The sequence below is a fragment of the Somniosus microcephalus genome, chromosome 2 (assembly GCF_052327205.1).
Source record: "Somniosus microcephalus isolate GS21.2 chromosome 2, FLI_Smic_1.0, whole genome shotgun sequence".
Lineage (NCBI taxonomy): Eukaryota > Metazoa > Chordata > Chondrichthyes > Squaliformes > Somniosidae > Somniosus > Somniosus microcephalus.
In genome coordinates this window covers 185,592,131-185,613,532 of record NC_140988.1, presented here as the reverse complement: position 1 = coordinate 185,613,532, position 21,402 = coordinate 185,592,131, and the positions used below count along the sequence as shown (strand labels likewise).

The 21,402-nt window shown below is 44.6% G+C and overlaps 1 protein-coding gene across 3 annotated transcripts in view; it reads left to right on the top strand.

The window, feature by feature from the left end:
• Window positions 1–8,278, top strand: part of LOC147123159 (protein sel-1 homolog 3-like) — a 96,416-nt gene extending 88,138 nt beyond the window's left edge. For 2 of the 3 annotated variants that reach the window (XM_085968077.1, XM_085968063.1), the window contains one exon: window positions 4,189–8,278. In XM_085968077.1, the coding sequence (XP_085824203.1) occupies window positions 4,189–4,343 (155 nt within the window). In that variant the 3' untranslated portion in view covers window positions 4,344–8,278. The remainder of the gene's footprint in view (window positions 1–4,188) is intronic. The other variant, XM_085968068.1, reaches the window with a different exon arrangement.
• Window positions 8,279–21,402: the final 13,124 nt, after the last annotated feature.

Sequence of the window (21,402 nt, the reverse complement as noted above, 5' to 3'; positions counted from 1 at the left end):
TATTTTCCTGTCGCCATAACACAGGGAGATGAAGCCAATTGTAGTGCTCCGCCACTGCTCCACTGCTATTGATGTAACTCAGCAGAGACTTGGGACTGAACTTCAGACCTTCCTGGTCTGTGCGGCTGAGCTACTTTCTGACCCATCAGGGAAACTAGCAAACCTTTTTATTTATTTGAGGAGGACGAAAAGTCGGAATAAGTGTTACTTTTGTCATGGTGACACACAAATGGCATAGTGATGTGTTTCCATGTGAGTTACATCACTGCGGTATGTGTTTGGAAAACCTTTTTTTAGCAAATGCCTTTTTCATAAATACCTTGGCCCGTTTAGGGGCGAGGCTCCAGATTGTGGTAAATATGCCATCAGTGTGTAGACAGTATGCATTTATGTAAATGTAAAATACTGTGCAAATGTGTACTTTTAACCACAATAGCATAGTGATAGTTGTAAGTGTCAACAGTGCTTTAGAAAAGCAGTTCTCGTTCAGTGTGCTTTATATAATTTGATAAACCTAAACATTAGAGGGCACTGTTGCTCCTTACACTCTCCTCTGTATTTAGCTGAAATTTAACAATCTGTGAAATTCTTCCCTCTATACAGTTACTTTACTTTAAAGGCCATTGAACACATTAGCCCAGTAGGATTGTGATTATTACAGCTATTGTCGGTATTAATGTTGACATTCCATTGACTTATGCTAAAATGTTATTGTGGTTGGTTGGATGCACTGGCTCAGTACGAACAATTTATCTCCCCTTCTCCTGAAGGAGCTGATTGATGCTGGGGTAAGGTTCCAGGGTAGCTGGCCCCTCCCCTCGTCCTCCCCGCCCCCCCCCCCCACCCCACCCCCCAACCCTGATCAATACCTCACACACACGTGTCCATTCATCATACATGAGTCTAAACAGTAATTGTTGGCAGGTTGTTTGATATGGAGGGTGGGGAGGTGTGGAGGTGGTGGGGGGAGGAGGGGGGGTGGTGGAGGCTCGGCATCACAGTCTAACCAGGTCCTGTTCTCACCTACCTACATGCCAGCAATTTTCAGCAGGAGTGGCAGGATAGCAAGCATTAGTGAGAACCCTGGCTGGCATTTTATTATTTCCTGCCCCAGCAAACGGTTTGAAGTCAACTCCGATTGATAGGAAGAAAAGTCTTGAGGCATAGAAGGAATAGGAGACTGTTGGGAGCATGGAACAGGACAGGAGAAGTGGAGGTGATCTCTAGTCAGGTTCACATATTTAAGGAAACACTATTAGCAGCTATTTAGCAGCAGCTAATGATTCTTACACCTCTACAAAGTAAACACCTTTAGAAGGGGTAATTTGTTATGATAAAGATTACTTAATATCTGTAATCTTGTGATTTCCTACTGTGCGGCGTCTGTTCCCTGTGAGAGTTGAATGTGTGTGTGTTTGAGGAAGAAAGATCCTGCCATTTGGACGGATGAAGCTTTGCTATTAATTTCTGATTTAAATTGAGTCAAGATGCTAAAAGAAAAAAGAGAGAACTTCCATTTATCTAAAGCCTTTCCTGACCTCAGGATGCCTACAGTGCTTTACAGCCAATGAGGTACTTTTCAAGTGTAGTCACTGTTGTAAGGTAGAGAATTGCGACAGCCAATTTGTGCACAGCAAGGTCCCACAAACAACAATGAGATTATATGACCAAATAATCTGTTTTAATTATGTTGGTTGAGGGATAAATATTGGCCAGGACACCAGGGAGAACTCCCCTGCTGTTCTTTGAATAGTGCTATGAGAGAACAAATGGGGCCTCGGTTTACTCTCTCATCTGAAAGATGGCACCTCTGACAGTGGAGCACTCCCTCAATACTGCACTAGTCAGCCTAGATGTTGTGCTCAAGTCCCTGGAGTAGGACTTCAGTGGAGTCTGAATAATGAGCCAGACGTGGTTAATAATCTAACAATAAGGGAACATTTATCTAACAGTGATCATAATATGATTGAATTCAACATTGGGTTTGAACAGGAGAAACATAAGAGTTACTAAGATTCTAGATTTTGGTAAGGCCAACTTTAACGGGGTGAGACAGCGACTGACAACAACAAACCATTCAAAACTGTTAATGGGTAAAACTACAGATGAACAGCGGGAGGAGTTCAAAAAAGAATTTAGCTTAATACAGGACCAGTATATATCCCTAAGGGGCAAGAGCTCTACTGAGCAAATAAAACAGCCATGGTTGACAGAAGAGATGAGAAATAACATAAAACTAAAGGAAAGAGCGTACAAAAGAATAGTATTGATCCAGGGGACTGCGAGAGATATAAAGGAAGACAAAAAAGATTGTAAGAGCTACAAAAAGGGAATATAAAAAGAAACTTGCAAGGGATAACAAGATTAACACAAAGATTTTATAATTATATTAGAAGAAAAATGTTAGTCAAGGGTAATGTGGGCCCTTTAAAAACAAATGCAAGTAATATTGCAAATGAAAATAAGGAATTACAGACTTGTTGAATAATTACTTTATGTCAGCCTTCACAGTAGAGGGAGAGAATAATATACCTGACATTCCAAGGAAATTAATAATGAATCAAGGACTGGAATTTACTAAAGTTAACGTAAGCAAGAAAACAGTATTAGAATAAATAATGGCACTAAAGACTGATAAATCCCCAGGATCTGATGGTTTCCATCCCAGGGTTTTAAAGGAAGTAGGTGAGGAAATTGCAGATGCTTTAGCCGTAATCTTCCAAATCGCTCTTGATTCAGGAATTGTCCCTTTTTAGATTGGAAAATTGCAAATGTAATTCCATTATTTAAGAAAAAAGAGAGAGGGAAACCAGGAAATTATAGACCTGTTAATCTAACATCTGCTGTGGGGAAGTCATTGGAATCTATAATTAGGGACAGAGTGACTGAGCACCTAGAGAAATTTGAGCTGATTAGAGAGAACCAACATGGATTTGTAATGGGTAGGTCATGTCTAACGAACCTACGTAATTCTATGAATTTTTTAAGGAAGTAACTAAAGTATTAGACAAGGGTATGTCTCTGGATGTACTATATATGGACTTCCAGAAGGCATAAGATAAGATTCCACATAAGAGGCTGTTCACTTAAAATTAAAGTGCATGGAATTGAAGGCAAATTATTGACTTGGTTAGGCGGTAAAAGACAGAGAGTAGGGATAAAGGGGATGTATTCGAATTGGAAGGAAGAGACTAGTGGTGTCCCACAAGGATCTGTGCTGGGGCCTCAACTATTCACTATATTTATTAATGCCTTAGATAACGCAATAGAGAGCCATATATATCCAAATTTGTCAATGACACAAAGATTGGTGGCATAGTAAGTAGTGTAGACGGAAGCATAAAATTACAAAGAGACGTTGATAGATTGAGTGGGGAAAAACTGGGGCGGGTGGATTTCAGCACAGTTAAGCCTGAGGTCATCCATTTTGGACCAAAAGAAGGATAGATCCAAGTATTTTTTAAATGGTGGAAAGCTGGAAAAAGTGGAGGTCAAAATCAAAAAGGCTAATGGAATGTTAGCCTTTATAACTAGAGGGCTAGAATATAAAGGGGAGGAAGTTTTGCTATAGCTGTACAAAGCCCTGGTTAGACCACCTCTGGAGTACTGTGTACAGTTCTGGGCACCATGCCTTAGAAAGGATATATTGGTCTTGGAAGGAGTGCAGCGCAGATTCACCAGAATGTTACCAGGGCTCCAAAGGTTAGAGTATGAGGAGACAACCTTAAAATCAGATCCAGGCAATTCAGGAGAGAAGTTAGAAAGCACTTCTTCACGCAAAGGATGGTAGAAGTGTGGAACTCTCTCCCACAAAAAGCAGTAGATTCTAGAGAGCGATAGATTTTTGCTAGCCAAGAGTATTAAGGGATGTGGAGCCAAGGTGGGTGGATGCAGTTAGGATACAGATCAGCCATGATCTCATTGAATGGTAGAACAAGCTCACGGGGATTAATAGCCTACTGCTGTTCCTATGTTGAACTCACAAACTTCTTGACTCAGAGGGAACCTGCTACCACTGAGCCATGGTTGACTAGAGGATGATATTATTTAACTGTTCAATGGTGCACCTACCAATTCTCTAGCTAAGTGTTACTTTCTGTTTTCTAAAACTGTTTGATACAGTTTTTAAATACATAAATCTATATATTTGTGACATGATATAAATGAACTATGTTGTTCTGTTTTTAGCAGTTATTTCCACCACAAGTATAAATGAACATCCAACAAATTTGAACTCTTCTAGTGAAAATATTCAGTCAGATGAAACAATACCTGAAGAAACGTCATTACCTTCAACTGCATCAGAATACCTGGAACCGAATGAGACGAGGTCTACGGAGTAACAGCATCGTAGGCAGATTGATCTGTCCATGTTGAAAAGAAATTCAAGTGTAATCGCATATATCATTTCTTATTAGGAATATTTCTACATGTTGCATAGAATTACGTAGAATTTACAGCACAGAAACAGGCCATTCGGCCCAACTGGTCTATGCCAGTGTTTATGCTCCACACTAGCCTCCTCCCACCCTACTTCATCTAACCCTATCAACATATCCTTCTATTCCTTTGCTCCTCATGTACTAATCTAGCTTCCCCTTAAATGCCTCTTTATCATTTTTATAATATGGAGACCAGAACTGTGCACAGTATTCTAAGTGTGGTGTAACCAAGGTTCTAAACAAGTTTAACATAACTTCTGTGCTTTTCAATTCTATTCCTCTAGAAATTTACCCCAGAGCTTTGCATTTTTATGGATTTGTGAACCTGCATTGCTATTTTAAATGATTTGTGAATCTGTACTCCTAGATCCCTTTTCTCTTCTATCCCATTTAGACTCTATGAATATAGACTGTTTATGGACGTTCCTGGTCTTTTACAATTATAGATGCACATCCTGGAAGCACCCATGCCTGGAGTTCACTAATGTAAAACCAGATTTTATATAATGTACTGCATCAGCCAGTGTAAATAGTGATTAATTTTGTTTACTTTTCCAATTGAGCTAAATCATGTGGTCATATCAGTAAATGCCAAAGAAGTTAAGTGGTTCTGGTCTAAGTGAGCTACATTGTAGTTGCAATCTAAAAATTAAGAACAGTGATAATTATTTGCTCTTGAATTAATTACTTTGAGGCAGCCATTGTCAGAAATCCAGTGTTGCCCATCAAATAAAATAATTGCTCAATACTTAATTTTTCCATTATAGTTTCACTCATTAAGGATAAAAAATCCTGTTGATTATAGTGCTGTTATAAATTTAACCAACAATGCTTCACACCTAGCGGAAAAGTTTTGAATTATAAATCATCCTGATTTTGATGTGTGCAAGATTTGAACCCGTATCCACTTTCTGTGAATTTCCTGTTTGTGAGATTTTATCTAGTTATGGGGGGTGCCAGAACTTAATATTTGGGCACCAAAGAAATGATTTAGGATTTCCAAGCTGCACATTCTGTTATAGGCCAGCTATACTACATATTTTCTGTCGGTATGGCATGGTTTTGGCTTCACATTGACACAAGTTATGCAGTACAAGAAGTTGGGAGTAAAGCCGCTGAGGTTGAATTCTGGAAACAACTGAGAGACCATCTCCAGCTTGTCATCAGTATAACAGTAATCAGTGTGAAGCATTCTTTTTGAACTTTTTAACTGTTTTAATGTGGCAAAGAACCAACTGCTCTATTACCTCTTTGCTAATATTAAAAATGTAACAGGTCTTTGGAAGTTGCCAATGAAGCTCTGCATATGCGTGCGTGCATCATACACAGAATTCAACCTTTCCTGGACAGAGAGCAATGTGACAATAACAGTATAACTCCGCAGTATAATTCGCAGTATAATTCGACACTATCAGCTTTGTGTCGTTGTAAAGAGGAACCTGTGTCACAGCAGTTTCTGCAATTTAACACCATTAATTTGTGCGTATTATAAACATTGGTGCAGCATTGGTGTTCTGCCATTAGATGTCACTAATACATTTATTATGTAGTGAAGCTATCATTTTACACGGTTGTTGTTTTATCTAGGATGAGATGGTCATTTCTGTATCTTATTCTCTTGACTCCTTGAGCCTGATCTTAAACTCCTGAAAATTAGGTCTGGGACTTTGAATTCCTAATTTCAGAATCAGAAAACTAATGGTTTTCTAATTGAACATAGTTGGATGTTATAAATTTTATGCATTAATTTTGTACAGCAGCAATTTGAAGGGCAACACATTAATAGATCAAATCCAAATCTATTGATGAAAATGCTACATATGTAATTGCTGGGCTGGAAAACAGTCACAGTTTTATTTTTTAAATCTGTTTGTTGATTGTACAGGTGGAGGTGCAAATGTACTTTGCTTTTTCTGGATGTGCCAGAAAAATCAAAGGGATGTGTTGGTTTCAAACATCCCTCAAGTTAATGTTGATAGCAATTTTAGAAATGAAGTTAGTGTCAAATATTGAAGTTTTAATAAGAAATTGCAGTAATTATTATAAATCAATTTTTTCTTGTATGTGACCCATCTGGTCAGTGGTAAAGTTTGTGTAATATTTTCTAGATGAGACTCAATATATTTCTTATCACATTAATTCCAATGAGTATAAATTTATGACAATACATGAATTCATTTTTATTAATTTTCTCCCCATCTCTCTTGAGATGACTCATGCTGGGATACAGTTCCATCAGTGCCAACAACTGTCCAGTACTTCACCCATGTGCCATGTAGCCATTCACATGTAGCTCCGTTTCCCACCTGGCACCCAGCCAAATTCCGCTGGGAGGGTACACCAGCAGCAGGAGGCTGCAGCTGGGGACCCTTGGGGATGGACCCCAGCAATCAGGAGGGGGAAGAGAGGACACTATCTGGAAGGCAGAAATAGGACAACAATCTGGAGGGGAGGGTGGTTGAAGAAGGCTGGAGTTTGGGAGAGTGGGGTGGAGAGAAATCAACAATTGGGAGGGGTGGGGGAGGCTGGCTATTAGAGCTGGGGGAGGCCGAAAGCTTCCTTGAGGGGCTGGTTGAGCACTCCTGGTCCACGGAGTGCGGGAAAAGGCACTTACCTTGTGGAGCCAGCAGCTCCCGCCTCCCTTTCACTGCTGGGTTTCTCGATTCCCTGGGAAACCCGCGCGGCAACTTTAAACTTTAACTCGGGCTCCCAATTGCACTGTGGGAGCCGGATTTAAGTATGTTAATGAAGTGTCCCGCCTCTCCACAACGGGACACTCTGACCCTAATATCCATCACCGTGCAAAATGCAACTAGGTGTATCGAGGAGGCTCAAGCTCGTGGGGCAATTCCTCATCGGCGCACAGCCCCGAAACCCCTCTCGGGAACTGACGCCTCACAACTTGAGCCGTCTCGGGGAAATGCCCTCCATGCCCTTTAGCTCTGCGCAGAGGGGTTTCCTGTACAGTCTGCTCCTGCACACTCTCCACTTTGTCATCTTCGCCTGCCGTCCGGACACGCCTTGGCATGCCATCTTGCCATCCGGCAGAGGTGGAGGTCCCCAATGGAGGGCTCTCTACGCGGGAGTCCTCTCCTTTTCTATTGGGGACTTGGCCTGGACGGTGTTGCATGGAGCAGTCCTGTGCAATAAAATGTTAAGTAGGTTTACGGACTCCCAGGCCGCCTGCCTTTTTTGCGGCCTAGAGGAGTCCGTGTTCCATGTTTATATTCAATGTGAGAGGTTGCAGCCTCTGTTCCATCACTTAAGGGGGCTGCTCCTTGATTTTTGGTTGCACTTCAGTCCCACGCTCCTGATCTTCGGATTTAAAGGGAAGCTGACAATTCTATCAGTCAAACAAAGGCCTTCGACTTGCAATAGTTGTAACTACTGACAAGTTGGATTTGCATTAGAGAATCTGAGAACTGTATCCATGCACTCATACACTGAAGGAGAATGTATAACTTATCTGTATTGTACTGGAGTTAAGAGATCTTTTATTTAAATGTATTTCAGAAGGGTATGCAAGGTATAATTCATTGTAATGTGTTTTGATTTACCATTGTGGTATATTTTATATTGTAAGCTTACAAAATAAATTCCTTATGAAAGAAATGAGAGAAACTTAATAAAAGACTAGTCTATTCAACAAATAATATTGCACTAAATAAAATGAGTGAAAGGCTGCTGACACCAAAGAACCTAATAATTGTGTTAATGCAAATTATGTAATAAATTTAGCTGAAACTGGTACATTAAACTAAGTGGATGCTATCTATCTTGGACAATGTTTGTACTACAGTAATTCTTATTAAATCTAGATTTTTCTGTTGAATATATGAGAATCTTGTGCCTCTCATAATTACAAAAGTACTATTGCAGAGAGAACTAGATCTCTCTCTTTCCCTCTGAACCCCATAGGTTGTTGCAACAAAACTTTACAACCTATTTGTGATATTCTGAATATATGCTCCAATGGATGTATATTTTAAGGACAAGCAATTTCCTAATACGTACACTTGATCGTCTGCTTATTTTACTGCTTACAAACACCATAACATTTTTGGGACTTAGTGCTGCACTGCACCCATATTGGAAAATCCATGGGCTAGATTTTCAGTATAGACAGTTTTGGGGCGCTAACCTTAGCGCCCGCCCGAAGTTAGCGCCCGCCCCAAAGTAGCGCCCCGTTGCCGGAAATTCAGTGGCTTCGCCCTATGAGATTGGTGGAGCGCTAAAAGAGGCGTTCCACTCCTATCTTTAGGCGCTAAGCCAGCGGTCCAGAGGGATAGCGCCCAGGCGGGGCGCAGCGCGGGTGCGGTCATTTTTGGACTGACAGCAGACCCCGTGGCGCCGACCAGCTCTTAAAGGGGGAAGGGACGAATTGGTCTGCTGCCACGCCCTGCACACTGCAGCCTTGCAAAGAGGCCTCAACACTGCTGCTCAGCCCCAGGGAGTCATGGCAACGCCAGAGAAGGCCCGTCAGCGTGCCCTGCGCTTCTCAGAGGGTGATCTGGACATAATGGTCACAGCTCTGGAGGTGAGGCGCAAGCTCTTGTTCCCAGAGAGTGGGAGGAATCCAACCCACCACGACTACACCAAAGCCTGGAAGCAGATCGCCCAGAGGGTGATGTTCACCGGCGAGGCCCCCAGGACCCACAAACAATGTCGTAAAAAATACAACGATCTGACCAGGATTGTGAAGGTGAGTAGCCTTTCCAGTCTCCTCCTCATTCTTGCATGTACACCTGACATGATGGGCAAAGGGAGCTGAAAGTCCTATTGGCCAGCCCTCAGCCAGCAGCATTGGGACAGTCATGAGCATCACATGGCCATTCGGCACTCTACACTTTGTCCAAGCTATTCCACCATGGGAGGCAGTGCACACTACATCAGGGCTTCACTCTGTCCACGCTATTCCACCATGGGAGGCAGTGCACACTACATCAGGGCTTCACTCTGTCCACGCTATTCCACCATGGGAGGCAGTGTACACTACATCAGGGCTTCACTCTGTCCACGCTATTCCACCATGGGAGGCAGTGCACACTACATCAGGGCTTCACTGTGCACTTACAGCCCGTCCTTTCTCTTGCAGGCTAAAGTAGCGTTTAATCGCCAGGCGCGTGCCGGGGTGGCCGCGCCAAGCTGCAGAAGCTCACTCGGCTGGAGGAGCGCGTGTGTGTGCTCATGGGAGCCCGTGTGATTGTCCCCACAGCGTGCGGAGTATCCGACCCTCCACTGCCCGGCAATGGTAAGGACCTCGCCTTTTGGCCCTCTCGCGTCGCACTGGCCCATCCGAGCTACCTCCTTTGCCACTGTCCCACCAATGCGCTGAATGCCACCAGTCCTAACTCCCTCGCTGACGCCGTCTCCTCACTCTGAAGCTACTCTTGTGCATTCCTGCTTTCAGCTGGTGACCACCAGGACCCTGAAGCTGCCAGTGACAGCACCTCCGACCAGCAGGAGGAGGAGGAGCAAGCCGGACCTTCGGGGGAACAGTCACGTCCCGCAGGAGAGGAGGAAATGCTTGACACCTCCTCACTGGACGAGTGCCTGGAGGAACTGTCGCAGGGCAATGCAGCTTCTGGGACCAGTGGCGTCCAGCCACCCAGGAGCCGTGCGCGTGGCCCGCGGCCTTCCCCCCAAAGGGGGGAAGGATCAGAGGGGAGTGCTGCTGTTCGGCACACTCGCCGCCACCAACGCGGCAAGGGTCCCCTAGTTCGGCCCCCTCCTCCCCAGCGGGAGAGTCGCGACTCCAGTCCGGACACCTTCACCTCGGAGGAGGTGCGGAAGCTGGATAAGATGGCCGAGGATTCGGACCGGCGCCACACGGAGCTCATGAGCGTGGTGGGGCGCATGCCTGAGGCCATCGAGTCGCTGGCGACCAGTGTGCGCGAGTTCGGGGCAGCAACTGCCGCGAGTGGCCGCATGCTGACTGATGCCGTCAAGACCCTGGCGGCTGTGATGCGCGCGCACAGCAGGACCACAGGGGCACTCACTGCTGCCACACGCGCTGTCTCAGGCAGGCATCGCCAGGGCAGCCGCCGTGCTGGACCATCCCAGCAAGCCGCCCCTCGGCTGATTGTTGCGGATCCTGCAGTGCGGGCCCGGCCGAGTGCCACCGCGCCACAGCACCAGCCAGTGCATCCCAGACGCCAGCTGGCCCACATTGCGCCATCCGTCGCCGCCATTCCCCCACTGGGGCGTCAAGGGCAAGCGGCTGCAGCTGATGGTGGCCAGGCTCAGGTGCGCCACTCAGCAGACGGCCCCTCGAGGCCCAAACGCCGTGTAGGCCGCCCCCCAGCGGCATCTGGCGGAAGGGCATCTGAGCCTCAGGCGCCTTCCCCCAGCCTCGCAGCAGCCACTGGGCAGAGCTTGCGAAGGAGCAGCAGGCCGGGCAGGGGAGGCAAAAGGCTGGGCAAGGTCTCGCCCTCGCGGGCCACTCAGTAGAGGGTGTGGGCAGCTTTCCTTTTATATGGCGGTGGCCATCTTTATTTTGCCCATGGTTGTGTTGTTGGAGGGCTTATTTTTTGCGTTAGGCCGACGTTGAGGCCCGGTTTGAAGAAAGGTGGAGTGACTCCTCCCCAGTTTGTGGGAGTGAGTCGTTTGTTGGGCTTTTTGTGGGGCCCGTTTATTGTTTTTGGGGATTCATGTGGGAAGGGCTTTTCATTTTTGTGTAATAAAAAATTATCTTTATTCATGCAGTCTCCATGGTTGTTCTTCTTAGTGTTTGTTGGCTTCGCCGGCTGAGGGCTTGCGGAGCGGCTGCATTCATCTTCCCTCATGGCCCCTGGCCATTCCCTGACAGGGGGCTTAGAAGTACCGTGTAATAAGGTGGCGTCGTGCGGCCCTTGGCCCTGGTCGCTCCCTCCTGAGAACGTACTCCTGCTCCTCCTCCTCATGCTCCTCCTGCTCCTCCTCCTGAGGTGCTGGTCCAACATCAGGTGGCAGTGCCTGAGTCCTGCGGATAGCCAGGTTGTGTAGCATGCTGCAAACCACCACAAATTGGGAGACCCGGTCCGGCGAATACTGGAGAGCTCCTCCGGAGCGATCAAGGCAGCGGAACCGCTGCTTGAGGACCCCAATAGTTAGCTCGATGATGTTGCGGGTGGTTTGATGGCTCTCGTTGTAGGCCTCTTCAGCAGCAGTCCTGGGCGCGCGGAGCGGGGTCATGAGCCAGGTGCACAAAGGATAGCCTTTGTCCCCGAGTAGCCATCCTCTTGGGGGAGGCTGTGCCTGGAACATGTCATGCACAGTACTCTGCCGCAGGATAAAGGCATCGTGGCTGCTGCCTGGGAAGCTGGCATTGACTGCCATGATGCGCTGCTTGTGGTCACAGACCAGCTGCACATTCAGAGAATGGTAGCCCTTCCTGTTGCGATACTGCTCGCCATGCTCCAGAGGGGCCCGCAAAGCCACATGCGTACAGTCAATGGCGCCCTGCACCAAGGGGAATTCCCCGAGTCTGGAAAATCCCAATGCGCGCTGATGCTGGCTCTCCAGGGCCATGGGGAAGGAGATGAATTGGCTTCTCCTTCTGAACAGTGCTTCGGTCACCTGGCGGATGCAGCGATGCGCGCCGTACTGGGAGATGTTTGCTATGTCCCCAGCAGCGTATTGGAAGGAGCCGGTGGCATAGAAGTTCAATGCCACCGTCACCTTCACTTCCACCGACAGAGACGTCCTGCACCTGAGCTTTGGCCGCAGATCTCGGCGAAGCAGGTGGCAGATCTCTGCAATCACCTCCTTTCGGAATCGGAGCCTTTTAACACATCGCGCGGCACTCATGTTTAGGTAGGAGCGTTGCTGGCGGTATAGCCTGACTGGGTAAGGCCTACGTGGCCGACGCCTGTAGCCCCCTCTGCCTCTAGCCAGGGCTGCCCCTCTCACAATGCGTCTGCGAGCCCTACGGACATGGAGCTGCAGCTCCGCGTTGGCACCCCATGCAACCCCCATCAAATCCTGGCAAACACTCTAATTTCCAAAAGGCCACTTGCAGCGCTCTGGCCTGAGTCCAAAAATACCTGGCTCTTGCTGCTTGAAACCAGTTAGCTATCCTCCTTGTTGTGTCTCCAGAAATGCGTTGCACAAGAGTGTTTTCTGAAAAAAGGCTGGCCTTTATACTGGAGAGTACGTCCCCTTTAATTTGCACCCCCCGGGGCCCGCGCTGGTTGTGTTGCATTCCTTTTTCCAAACGCTCCGGCCGCCAGCCACACAATGGGGCGGTCCGACTGAAGTTTGGAAGCGGGGCGCACAAAGGGCGTTGCACGAGGATGTGACGTCATTTTCTGCGCGCGCATCCGGGCGGGCGCTAAACTTTGCGCCGGCGCTAACGGGCAACTTAATTTGGGGCGGGGCGCAAACTGCGCTGCGCCCGGGCGCTACACGCATAGTGCCCGAAAAACACTTCTCTTAAGGCGCTAACTGCTGGCGCAAGCGACTGAAAATCTAGCCCCATATCTCCTCATTCAGTCAACTTTCATATAGAAGTAGGAATTATCATGGGGAAGAAATAGTCTTAGGACTCTGTTCCTTTTAAATCCTCACACCTCGTATCAGATGCTTTTCCCAGTGGACTGATTCTGATCAAATCCTCACTTCTTTTCCTTCTCACATTTGTGCTCCCATACAAAAATCATTGAGTAAACAGCATAGTACTTCAAAAATCCTAGGATCAGAGCTTCATCAGACTTGAAAGCTACTTCAGACGACCTTTCATTTTTCATACTTTAAATTCCAATTTCCTTCTATACCCTTTTAACCTTGGACATTGCAGATGTCTGTTACTTGATAAAGGAAAGTGTAGGGCCATTGGAGGAGATGGGGCTGGCTGCTCTTGAGAAAGAGCCCTCCTTTTGGAAGAGGCGGATGCTGATGAGGGGGACAGACAGGACCGTTCCCCTTCTGAGAGGGTAATCCACAGACGACCCAAAGCACATTGTGGATTTGGCGATTTGCTTTCATACGTACAACTCCCAGATCACACTGATCTTGGGCTCTACAGCAGTGGCTAAAGTGTGCCAGGATGGTATAGTACGGTGTTCCAGCTCCAGTTCTGGCTCATTGGACCCTTTACAACACCACTTTTGTCAACCCAATCCGGCTCACAACTGTTGCTAACAACCTGAGCGGATCACATTTTTTTTCTAACTCCTATAGTACGCCATGAAAAGGTGAGTTGAAAGACAGCGACTTTCTGTACAATAATACTGTTTCACTTGTTGGGTTAATGCTCAGCTGCAACTTGTTTTCTCTATCTTTGTGAGCACATTTCATATTATTTCAGCAATTCCCATGAAATGTATAATGACCTGGTGTATGTGTAAATTGGAAGGAATAAAAACTTGTGCAGCCAATGTGGCATTCTAATCCTAACAAAAGGCACAAAGATGGAAGAAAGTGTTATCAGTGTTACAATGTCACCACTGTTCATTTGTAACATTCCTAATGCGAGCTTTCATTTTTTAAATGGAGTAGCCGACCTCTTCAATTGTTTATAATGTGATTCACATGCTAATGAAAGCTTACATGTTTGAGTATTTTAAATTAATTTTGTAAATTGAGTTAATGTAAATCAGTATAATGTTAATTAACCACTTTTTAATAAATTTACTCTAACTGCTGTTCAACAGGCCCTGATCCCAGCCTCCAGCATAGATAATATTCTGGATCTGTGTGAAATGTAAAGTGCTGCATATAGGAAGGAAAAATAGGTGACACAGGGCTGGATTTTACGAACCTTGTTAGGTCCCAACCCCTTTGAATTTCCCTTGATAGGGCTTGTTAAGCCCGCCCAGCTCATTTCCCAGCCAATTAGAGGAAGCGGGTCTGGTGATGTCATTTGATGACGCGTCATCAGCCTGTTTCCTTAAAGGGACCATGGCCAACTTTCTTTTGACATTTGTGCTGTCAGTGTTCTACAGCAATGAGGCACTGCAAACACTGACAAACACTGCACAGAGGTGCAGGGCTGCACCCAGGCTCTCCCATGACTCCCTCCATATGCTTATGGAGCGAGTCAGTACACAGGGAAGTCCTCTTCCCTTCCCATGGGCGGAAGAGACCTCCCTAGGATATCAACACAGCCTGGTTGCAAATTGCAGAGAAGGGCACAAGCAAACTTTTCAATTATCTCAATAGATCAGGAAATGTTAGTACAAAGCCACACTCAACCTCATCCTGCTGTGCCTCTCATCACATCCCCAGCACTCTGCCTTCCCTACCCTACTCCTGAATATCCTTACTCCCACCAACTTAACTTGCACCTCCACCCATTCCTTTCTATCTACATTATCACCCCCCCATCTCACTAGCCACCCCACACCCTCATCCTAGTGCAATCATACCAACTAACAACACACAAGGGTAGGCACTTGGGTGTTTTATGCAATGTTCATTTAAAGTTTCTGTTAATGTGGTGTCAAATATTGAAACCTTTATTTTCAACACTTTGCGTTCTTTGACAGATTTTTGTGCAGCTTTTGGAGATGGCTTAGTGAGTTGCAGTGAATGGTGAGACATAACGGTATCCCCCACAATGGTGATGAGTATGAAAGGAATGGCTTGGGCATTGTAGGGATGCTTTATGGTGTTGGCGTGGGGTGGTGCCAACCTGGCGCATCATGTGGCAGCCAGGGTGTACAGCATCAAGTGAAGAAAATCTGGCCATGGTGAGGCCAGCCCTGGCATCCTGAGCAGCAATGTGGTCGGGTGCTGATGCCCTGTGTCCTGTGCAGCATCAGTTGATTGCAGAGAAGGTTGGTGCTGCTGGTGATGCTGTTATTGGGGCTGATAGTGGTGGGATTCTGAGGACCAAGGTGAGAGAGTTTTAAGGGCACCCATGCTGATGGAATAGATGCCAGGTGAAGTAGAGATGACAGAAACGATCTGCAAATGGTGGGAGAGGTAATGAGGTCAGACTGGATGGAGGCTTGTGTAAAGACTTGTAGCACTCTGAATCTGTAGTGGAAATGCAGTTTAGAGAAGCTAGTGGTTAAGGGAACAATTCTCAATCAGTTGGGAGCTTTGACTTGACATTTGAAGCTGTCAACTCATCAGCTAATTCAATAACCACTGACCTCCCGCCTCAGCTTCACAGACGAGGTCTAGACACAGTGGGAAACTGGTGAGCGACCTGTCAAATCCAAAAAGCTGGGGGAAAAAAAACCATTGATAAGTGGCTGTAATCAAGCCACTAATGATTTTAATTGCCTCCCCCACCACTGCGTGTCGGGTCTGCTCAACGCTGACAGACCCAACATTTGGTAAAGGCGTGTGGCGGCGGGTTCACAGCGGGGTCCCACCTGACCCCACCACCGATCGCGACCGCTGACCCCCCGCAAAATCCAGCCCATGGACTCCATGAATGGTGTTGAAATAGGTAAGGATGAATTTGTAATAAACTTTGTAATCTTAGTGGATTCGATGCTCAAAATGTTCAACCAATGCAGAGCAGCAATTAACAAAGCAAATGGTTCTACACAACCAAAACAGGTTAATACAAGTCAGAGGGAGTCACAATCAAACTGTACTGTGCTCTGGTCAGACCACACCTGGGTACTGTGTCTGATTCTGGTTACTGAAGCACAAGGGAGACACTCAAGATCTGGATGCAGTGCAGAGAAGAGCCTCAAGGCTGAACCCAGCCTTAGAGATCTAAGTTATGAGGAAAGACTGGAGAAACTTGGATTTTGGACTTCGGTTGAATCCAACATCTTAATCGTTTAATATTCTGGTCACTATCACTCACCGATGCAATGACTTCCATTTTGTGAATACTGTCAGGCTCACTTACCAGTACCAAGTTGAGCTGACAGTTTCCTCTTGTGGTTTCCCTGGTATGATGGGTCCTGAACCAATCGTGCACTGTGTTTACCAATTCTGACTCTAGGCCAGTTGGTTGATTGAAATTGCCCTTTAATATAACCTTCCTATTTTCATACATCCTCCTCATCTCTTAAGAGTTGGTGGTTGTTAGCAAACCTCTAGTATTAGTTTAGTTCTTTGTATTAGAAACCACCAGCCATTGTGTTTGACTGTAACGTCCTAAAGTTGCGAAAGATGCGATATAAATGCAAGTTCTTCCTATGTGTCCATAGGAACAGGAGTAGGCCATTTAGCCCCTTGAGCCGATTCAACCATTCAATGAGATCATGGCTGATCTGCGACCTAACTCCATATGCCCTCATTTGCCCCATATCCCTTAATACCTTTGGTTAACAAAATTCTATCAATCTCAGATTTAACATTAACAAATGATCGAGCATCAATTGCCATTTGCGTAAGAGAGTTCTAAACTTCTACCACCCTTTGTGTGTAGAAGTGTTTTCTAATTTCACTCCTGAAAGATCTGGCTCTATTTTTTAGGCTATGCCCCCTAGTCCTAGACTCCCCAAACAGTAGAAATAGTTTCTATCTACCCTATCTGTTCCCCTTAATATCTTGAAAACTTCGATCAAATCACCCCTTAACCTTCTAAATTCCAGGGATTACAACCCTAGTTTGTGTAATCTCTCCTATTAATTTAACCTCTGGAGTCCGGGTGTCATTCTGGTAAACCTACGCTGCACTCCCTCCAAGGCCAATATATCCTTCTTAAGGTGTGGTGCCCAGAACTGCTCACAGTACGCCAGGTGTGGTCTAACCAGAGTTTTGTATAGCTGCAGCATAACTTCTACCCCCTTGTATTCTAGTCCTCTAGATATAAAGGCCCGCATTCCATTAGCCTTTTTGATTATTTTCTGTACCTGTTCATGACATTTTACTGATCTATGTACCCAAGTCTCTTTGGACCGCCACTGTTTTTAGCTTTTCACCATTTAGAATGTGCCCTGTTCTATCCTTTTAGGTCCAAAGTGTATGAACTCACATTTGCCTACATTGAAATCCATTTGCCACAGTTTTGCCCAATTCATTTAATCTATCAATATCCCTTTGTAATTTTATGCTTTCACCTACACTGCCTACAATGCTGACTATCTTTCTGTCATCAGCAAATTTGTGGCTTTCTATCCCATTATCCAAGTCATTAATAAATACAGTGAATAGTTGAGGCCCCAACACAGATCCCTGAGGAACACCACTCATCACATCCTGCCAATTAGGGTACCTGCCCATTATCCCTACTCTCAGTCTCTTGCTGATCAGCCAATTTCCTAACCAAGTCACTAATTTGCCTTCAATTCTTATGAGGGACTTTATCAAATGCCTTCTGGAAGTCCATATAAATAACATCCATAGACATTCCCCTGTCCACTACTTTAGTCACCTCTTCAAAAAAAATCAATCAAGTTTGTCAGGCATGACCTACCCTTTACAAATCCATGCTGGCTCTCTCTGATCAGCTGAAAAATTTCAAGGTGTTCAGTCTCCCTATCCTTAATTATAGACTCTAGTAATTTCCCGACAACTGATGTTAGGCTAACTGGTTGATAATTCCCTGATTTCCCTCTCTCACCATTCTTAAATAGCGGAGTGACATGCGCAATTTTCCAATCTATAGGAATGGTTCCCAAATCAAGAGAACTTTGGAAGATTATAGTTAGGGCATCTGCAATGTGCTCACCAACTTCCTTTAAAACCCTGGGATGGAAACCATGTGGTCCTGGGGATTTGTCACTCTTTAGTGCCATTATTTTATTTGTTACTGTTATTTTACTTACGTTAATTTTGTTGAGTCCCTGGCCCTGATTCAATATTAGTTTCCTTTTATCGGTACCGCAGCATCCGAACCAGGACCAGCAGGTTTAAGAACAGTTTCTATCCACAGGCAGTGCGCCTACTGAACTGCTAATCGCACTGCCCCATATATTATAGTTATATGTTTATGTAAATATATATATTATACTTATATTACCATATATTTATCATATTACATTACTATTATTTCCAGTGGTAATTGAGGTTTTTTTGCACTATTCATCATATCCTGCAACTTGGACTGTTATTGCTATACTTTTTGCTTATTTGCTTATTGTTTTTATTTATACTTGTTTTTATTTTTTTGCTTTTATATTATATGCTTGTATTGTGGGAGTGAGTGGGGAGTAAGCATTCCATTGTACTAGTTACATATGGCAATAAAATGATCTTGAATCTTGAATCTTGATTTCCGGCATGCTATCCTCTTCCTCTACTGTAAATACTGACAAAGTATTTATGCAACATGTCTGCCATTTCCTTATCATTGACAATATCACCGTTATCGGTTTTCAAGGTGCCAACATTGCTCCTGACCACCCTCTTTTTTTCCTAATATGATTATTAAAACATTTTCTGTTGATTTTGATATCCCTTGCAAGTTTCTTTTCATACTCCCTTTTTGTAGCTCTTACTATCTGTTTTGTGACCCTTTACTGTTCTTTGTATCTTTCCCATTAGCCAGATCTGTGCTTTTTTTTGCATTTCTGTATGATTTTCCTTTAGTTTTATACTGTCCTTCACCTCTTTAGTCGTCTATGGCTGGGTTTTTTGGCAAGTGGAGCTCTTGCCCCTCAGGGGTATAAACTGGTTCTGTATCACATTCAATTATTTTTTGAACATCTCCCACTGATTTTCTGTCATTTACCCATTAGCAGATTTGCCCAGTTTATTGTGGACAGTCTCTGTCTCATCCCATTGAAGTCGGCCTTACCTAAATCTAGAATCTTAGTAGCTGTTTCACATTTCTCCCTTTCAAGCACTCTGTTGAACTCAATTATGTTATGATCGCTATAAGTTAAATGTTCATTTCTCTATGATTCCTCCCCATATCATTAACACTTACATGGATCACCATAGGCTCTGCTTCTATCCCCTTAAGTAGTTCTCCTATACTTTCCTCAATGTGCACAACTCTAGGTCCAGGTAGGCAACTCACTGTCCAATAGGCTTTATCTTTTTGAAAAACATTGTAATTCACTTTTCTTAGCAATTAATTCCCTTATGTCTCACAGTCTGCTCCCTTGTTTCACCTCTTCTCTCTTGCTTCTTGCTAACTTCTTCCTCCACATTATGCCTTGTAGCTACAGTGACGACTAGAGTGTGATATCTGTTTGTTACAGTAATCTTATGAATCACTATTCTGTCCTTCATTCTTCTCTTGAACTTGACCCATGCATTTTCCCTATTTTCCTTATTTTCTTCAACCTTAGGCTTTCTTATTCACTGCTCTGAGGTGACCTATATAGTTCTGCCTGGTCTTTCTCTATGCTGGTATGTGTAGGTTCACGTACTGAATCCATAAGTCTTAGATGTCAGTCGTGGCTCTGGTGGTGCTTTTCTCTCTGTCAGAAGGTCATGGGTTCAAGTTGCACTCCTGGACTTGAACACATAGGCCCAGAAATTCGTGTCGGGGGCTTCCCGCGGGTGCAAGCCCCCGACCTACACTTACCTAGCGCGCCGACAGTTGAAGCCTGGGCCTGCATGGATTTCCTGTCTGTGGCCCGGTCCAGCTCCCGGCGCGCTGTGCTTGCGTGACCCAGCGGCGTACTTAGTGCGATGCGTCGGCTGGGATCACGTGAGCACTGGGCAACCAATCGGAGGATGCAAAAGTTCATTCATGAGTTTGACAGTAAGAACTGTCAAACTCATGAAAACTCCGGGCGCCCAAAACAGTACTTAAACTTGAAATAAGATTTTAAAAAACATCACACTATTTAAATGAACTATAAATAACTTTAAATAACTGTTTTAAACAATAAATTAAATTTTTGACAAAAATAATTTTATAAAAAATCGGGGCTAAAAATACACTTACCTTACTGTAAAGTCTTGAAAAATAATAAACCTGTGGAAAAAAAATTCTAATTCTAATTATTAGACCGCCTACCTTTTAAAATTAAGCCCTTACGTCTGCTTTTTTCAAGTGTAAAAAGTGGAGGCCTTCACGCACGGGCAAACCTGGAAAAAAAAGGAAGTTCAACGCGCACGCGCAGACTCCTGCGCGCACGCGTTCAACCTCTGAACCCCTTGGTTCAGAGGGTCGGAAATGCCGGTTTCCCGCGCATGCGTAGTGCATGCAAGATTCTGGCACTTCCATCGGGTCCACGCATGAGTACTCCGTCCGTACTCACGCGTTGGGACCCGAATTTCTGGGCCATTGTCTAGGTTGACACTTGAGTGCAGTACTGAGAGAGTACCCGAATTTGTTAACAGTAAGTTATATAGCTAAGGCAGCCTTCTGAAGATGCACATCACGATCTAAGTTTTGAATGTTTGCAACTCACCATATTGATCTGGCTCACTCATTATCTTTGAACAAAACCCAAAATAGCTTTGAAGAACACTGTCTGTACATGTTTCAAAGTATATGCAATATATATATGATTTCAGCAAGCTAGTAAAATAAATCACACAAACATTTTTAGTTATGTACTTAATATATATTTTTAAATCACACATTAACTGTAGTTGAAAATTTACAAAACAATAGAAAAATAAGTAACAAAATATACACAAGTCCATTATTCATATTGACATCACAGTGCATATTTAGGCAACTACTCATTCAATACATAAATTATATATTCTATAAAAGAAAATAAAAGTATATTTAATATATAATGACTCCATTTTTTATAACCTCTTTTACATGTCCTGACAAATTTACAGTTTAAGGGAGTCTTTTTTATTGTACTTATTTATACATTTTCTACCTTACTGTTTGTGATCTACATTAATGATTTGGATGAGAATGTAAAGGGTATGATCAGTAAGTTCGCGGATGACACGAAAATTGGTGGGGTGGTAAATTGCGAGGAGGAAAGCCTCAGGCTGCAGGACAATATTAACGGGTTGGTCAGATGGGCGGAAAAGTGGCAAATGGAATTTAACCCGGAAAAGTGCGAGGTGATGCATTTTGGACGGACAAATAAGGCAAGGGAATACACAATGAGTGGTAGGACCCTAGGAAGTACAGAGGGTCAGAGGGACCTTGGTGTACATGTGCATAGATCCCTGAAGGCAGCGGAACAGGTAGATA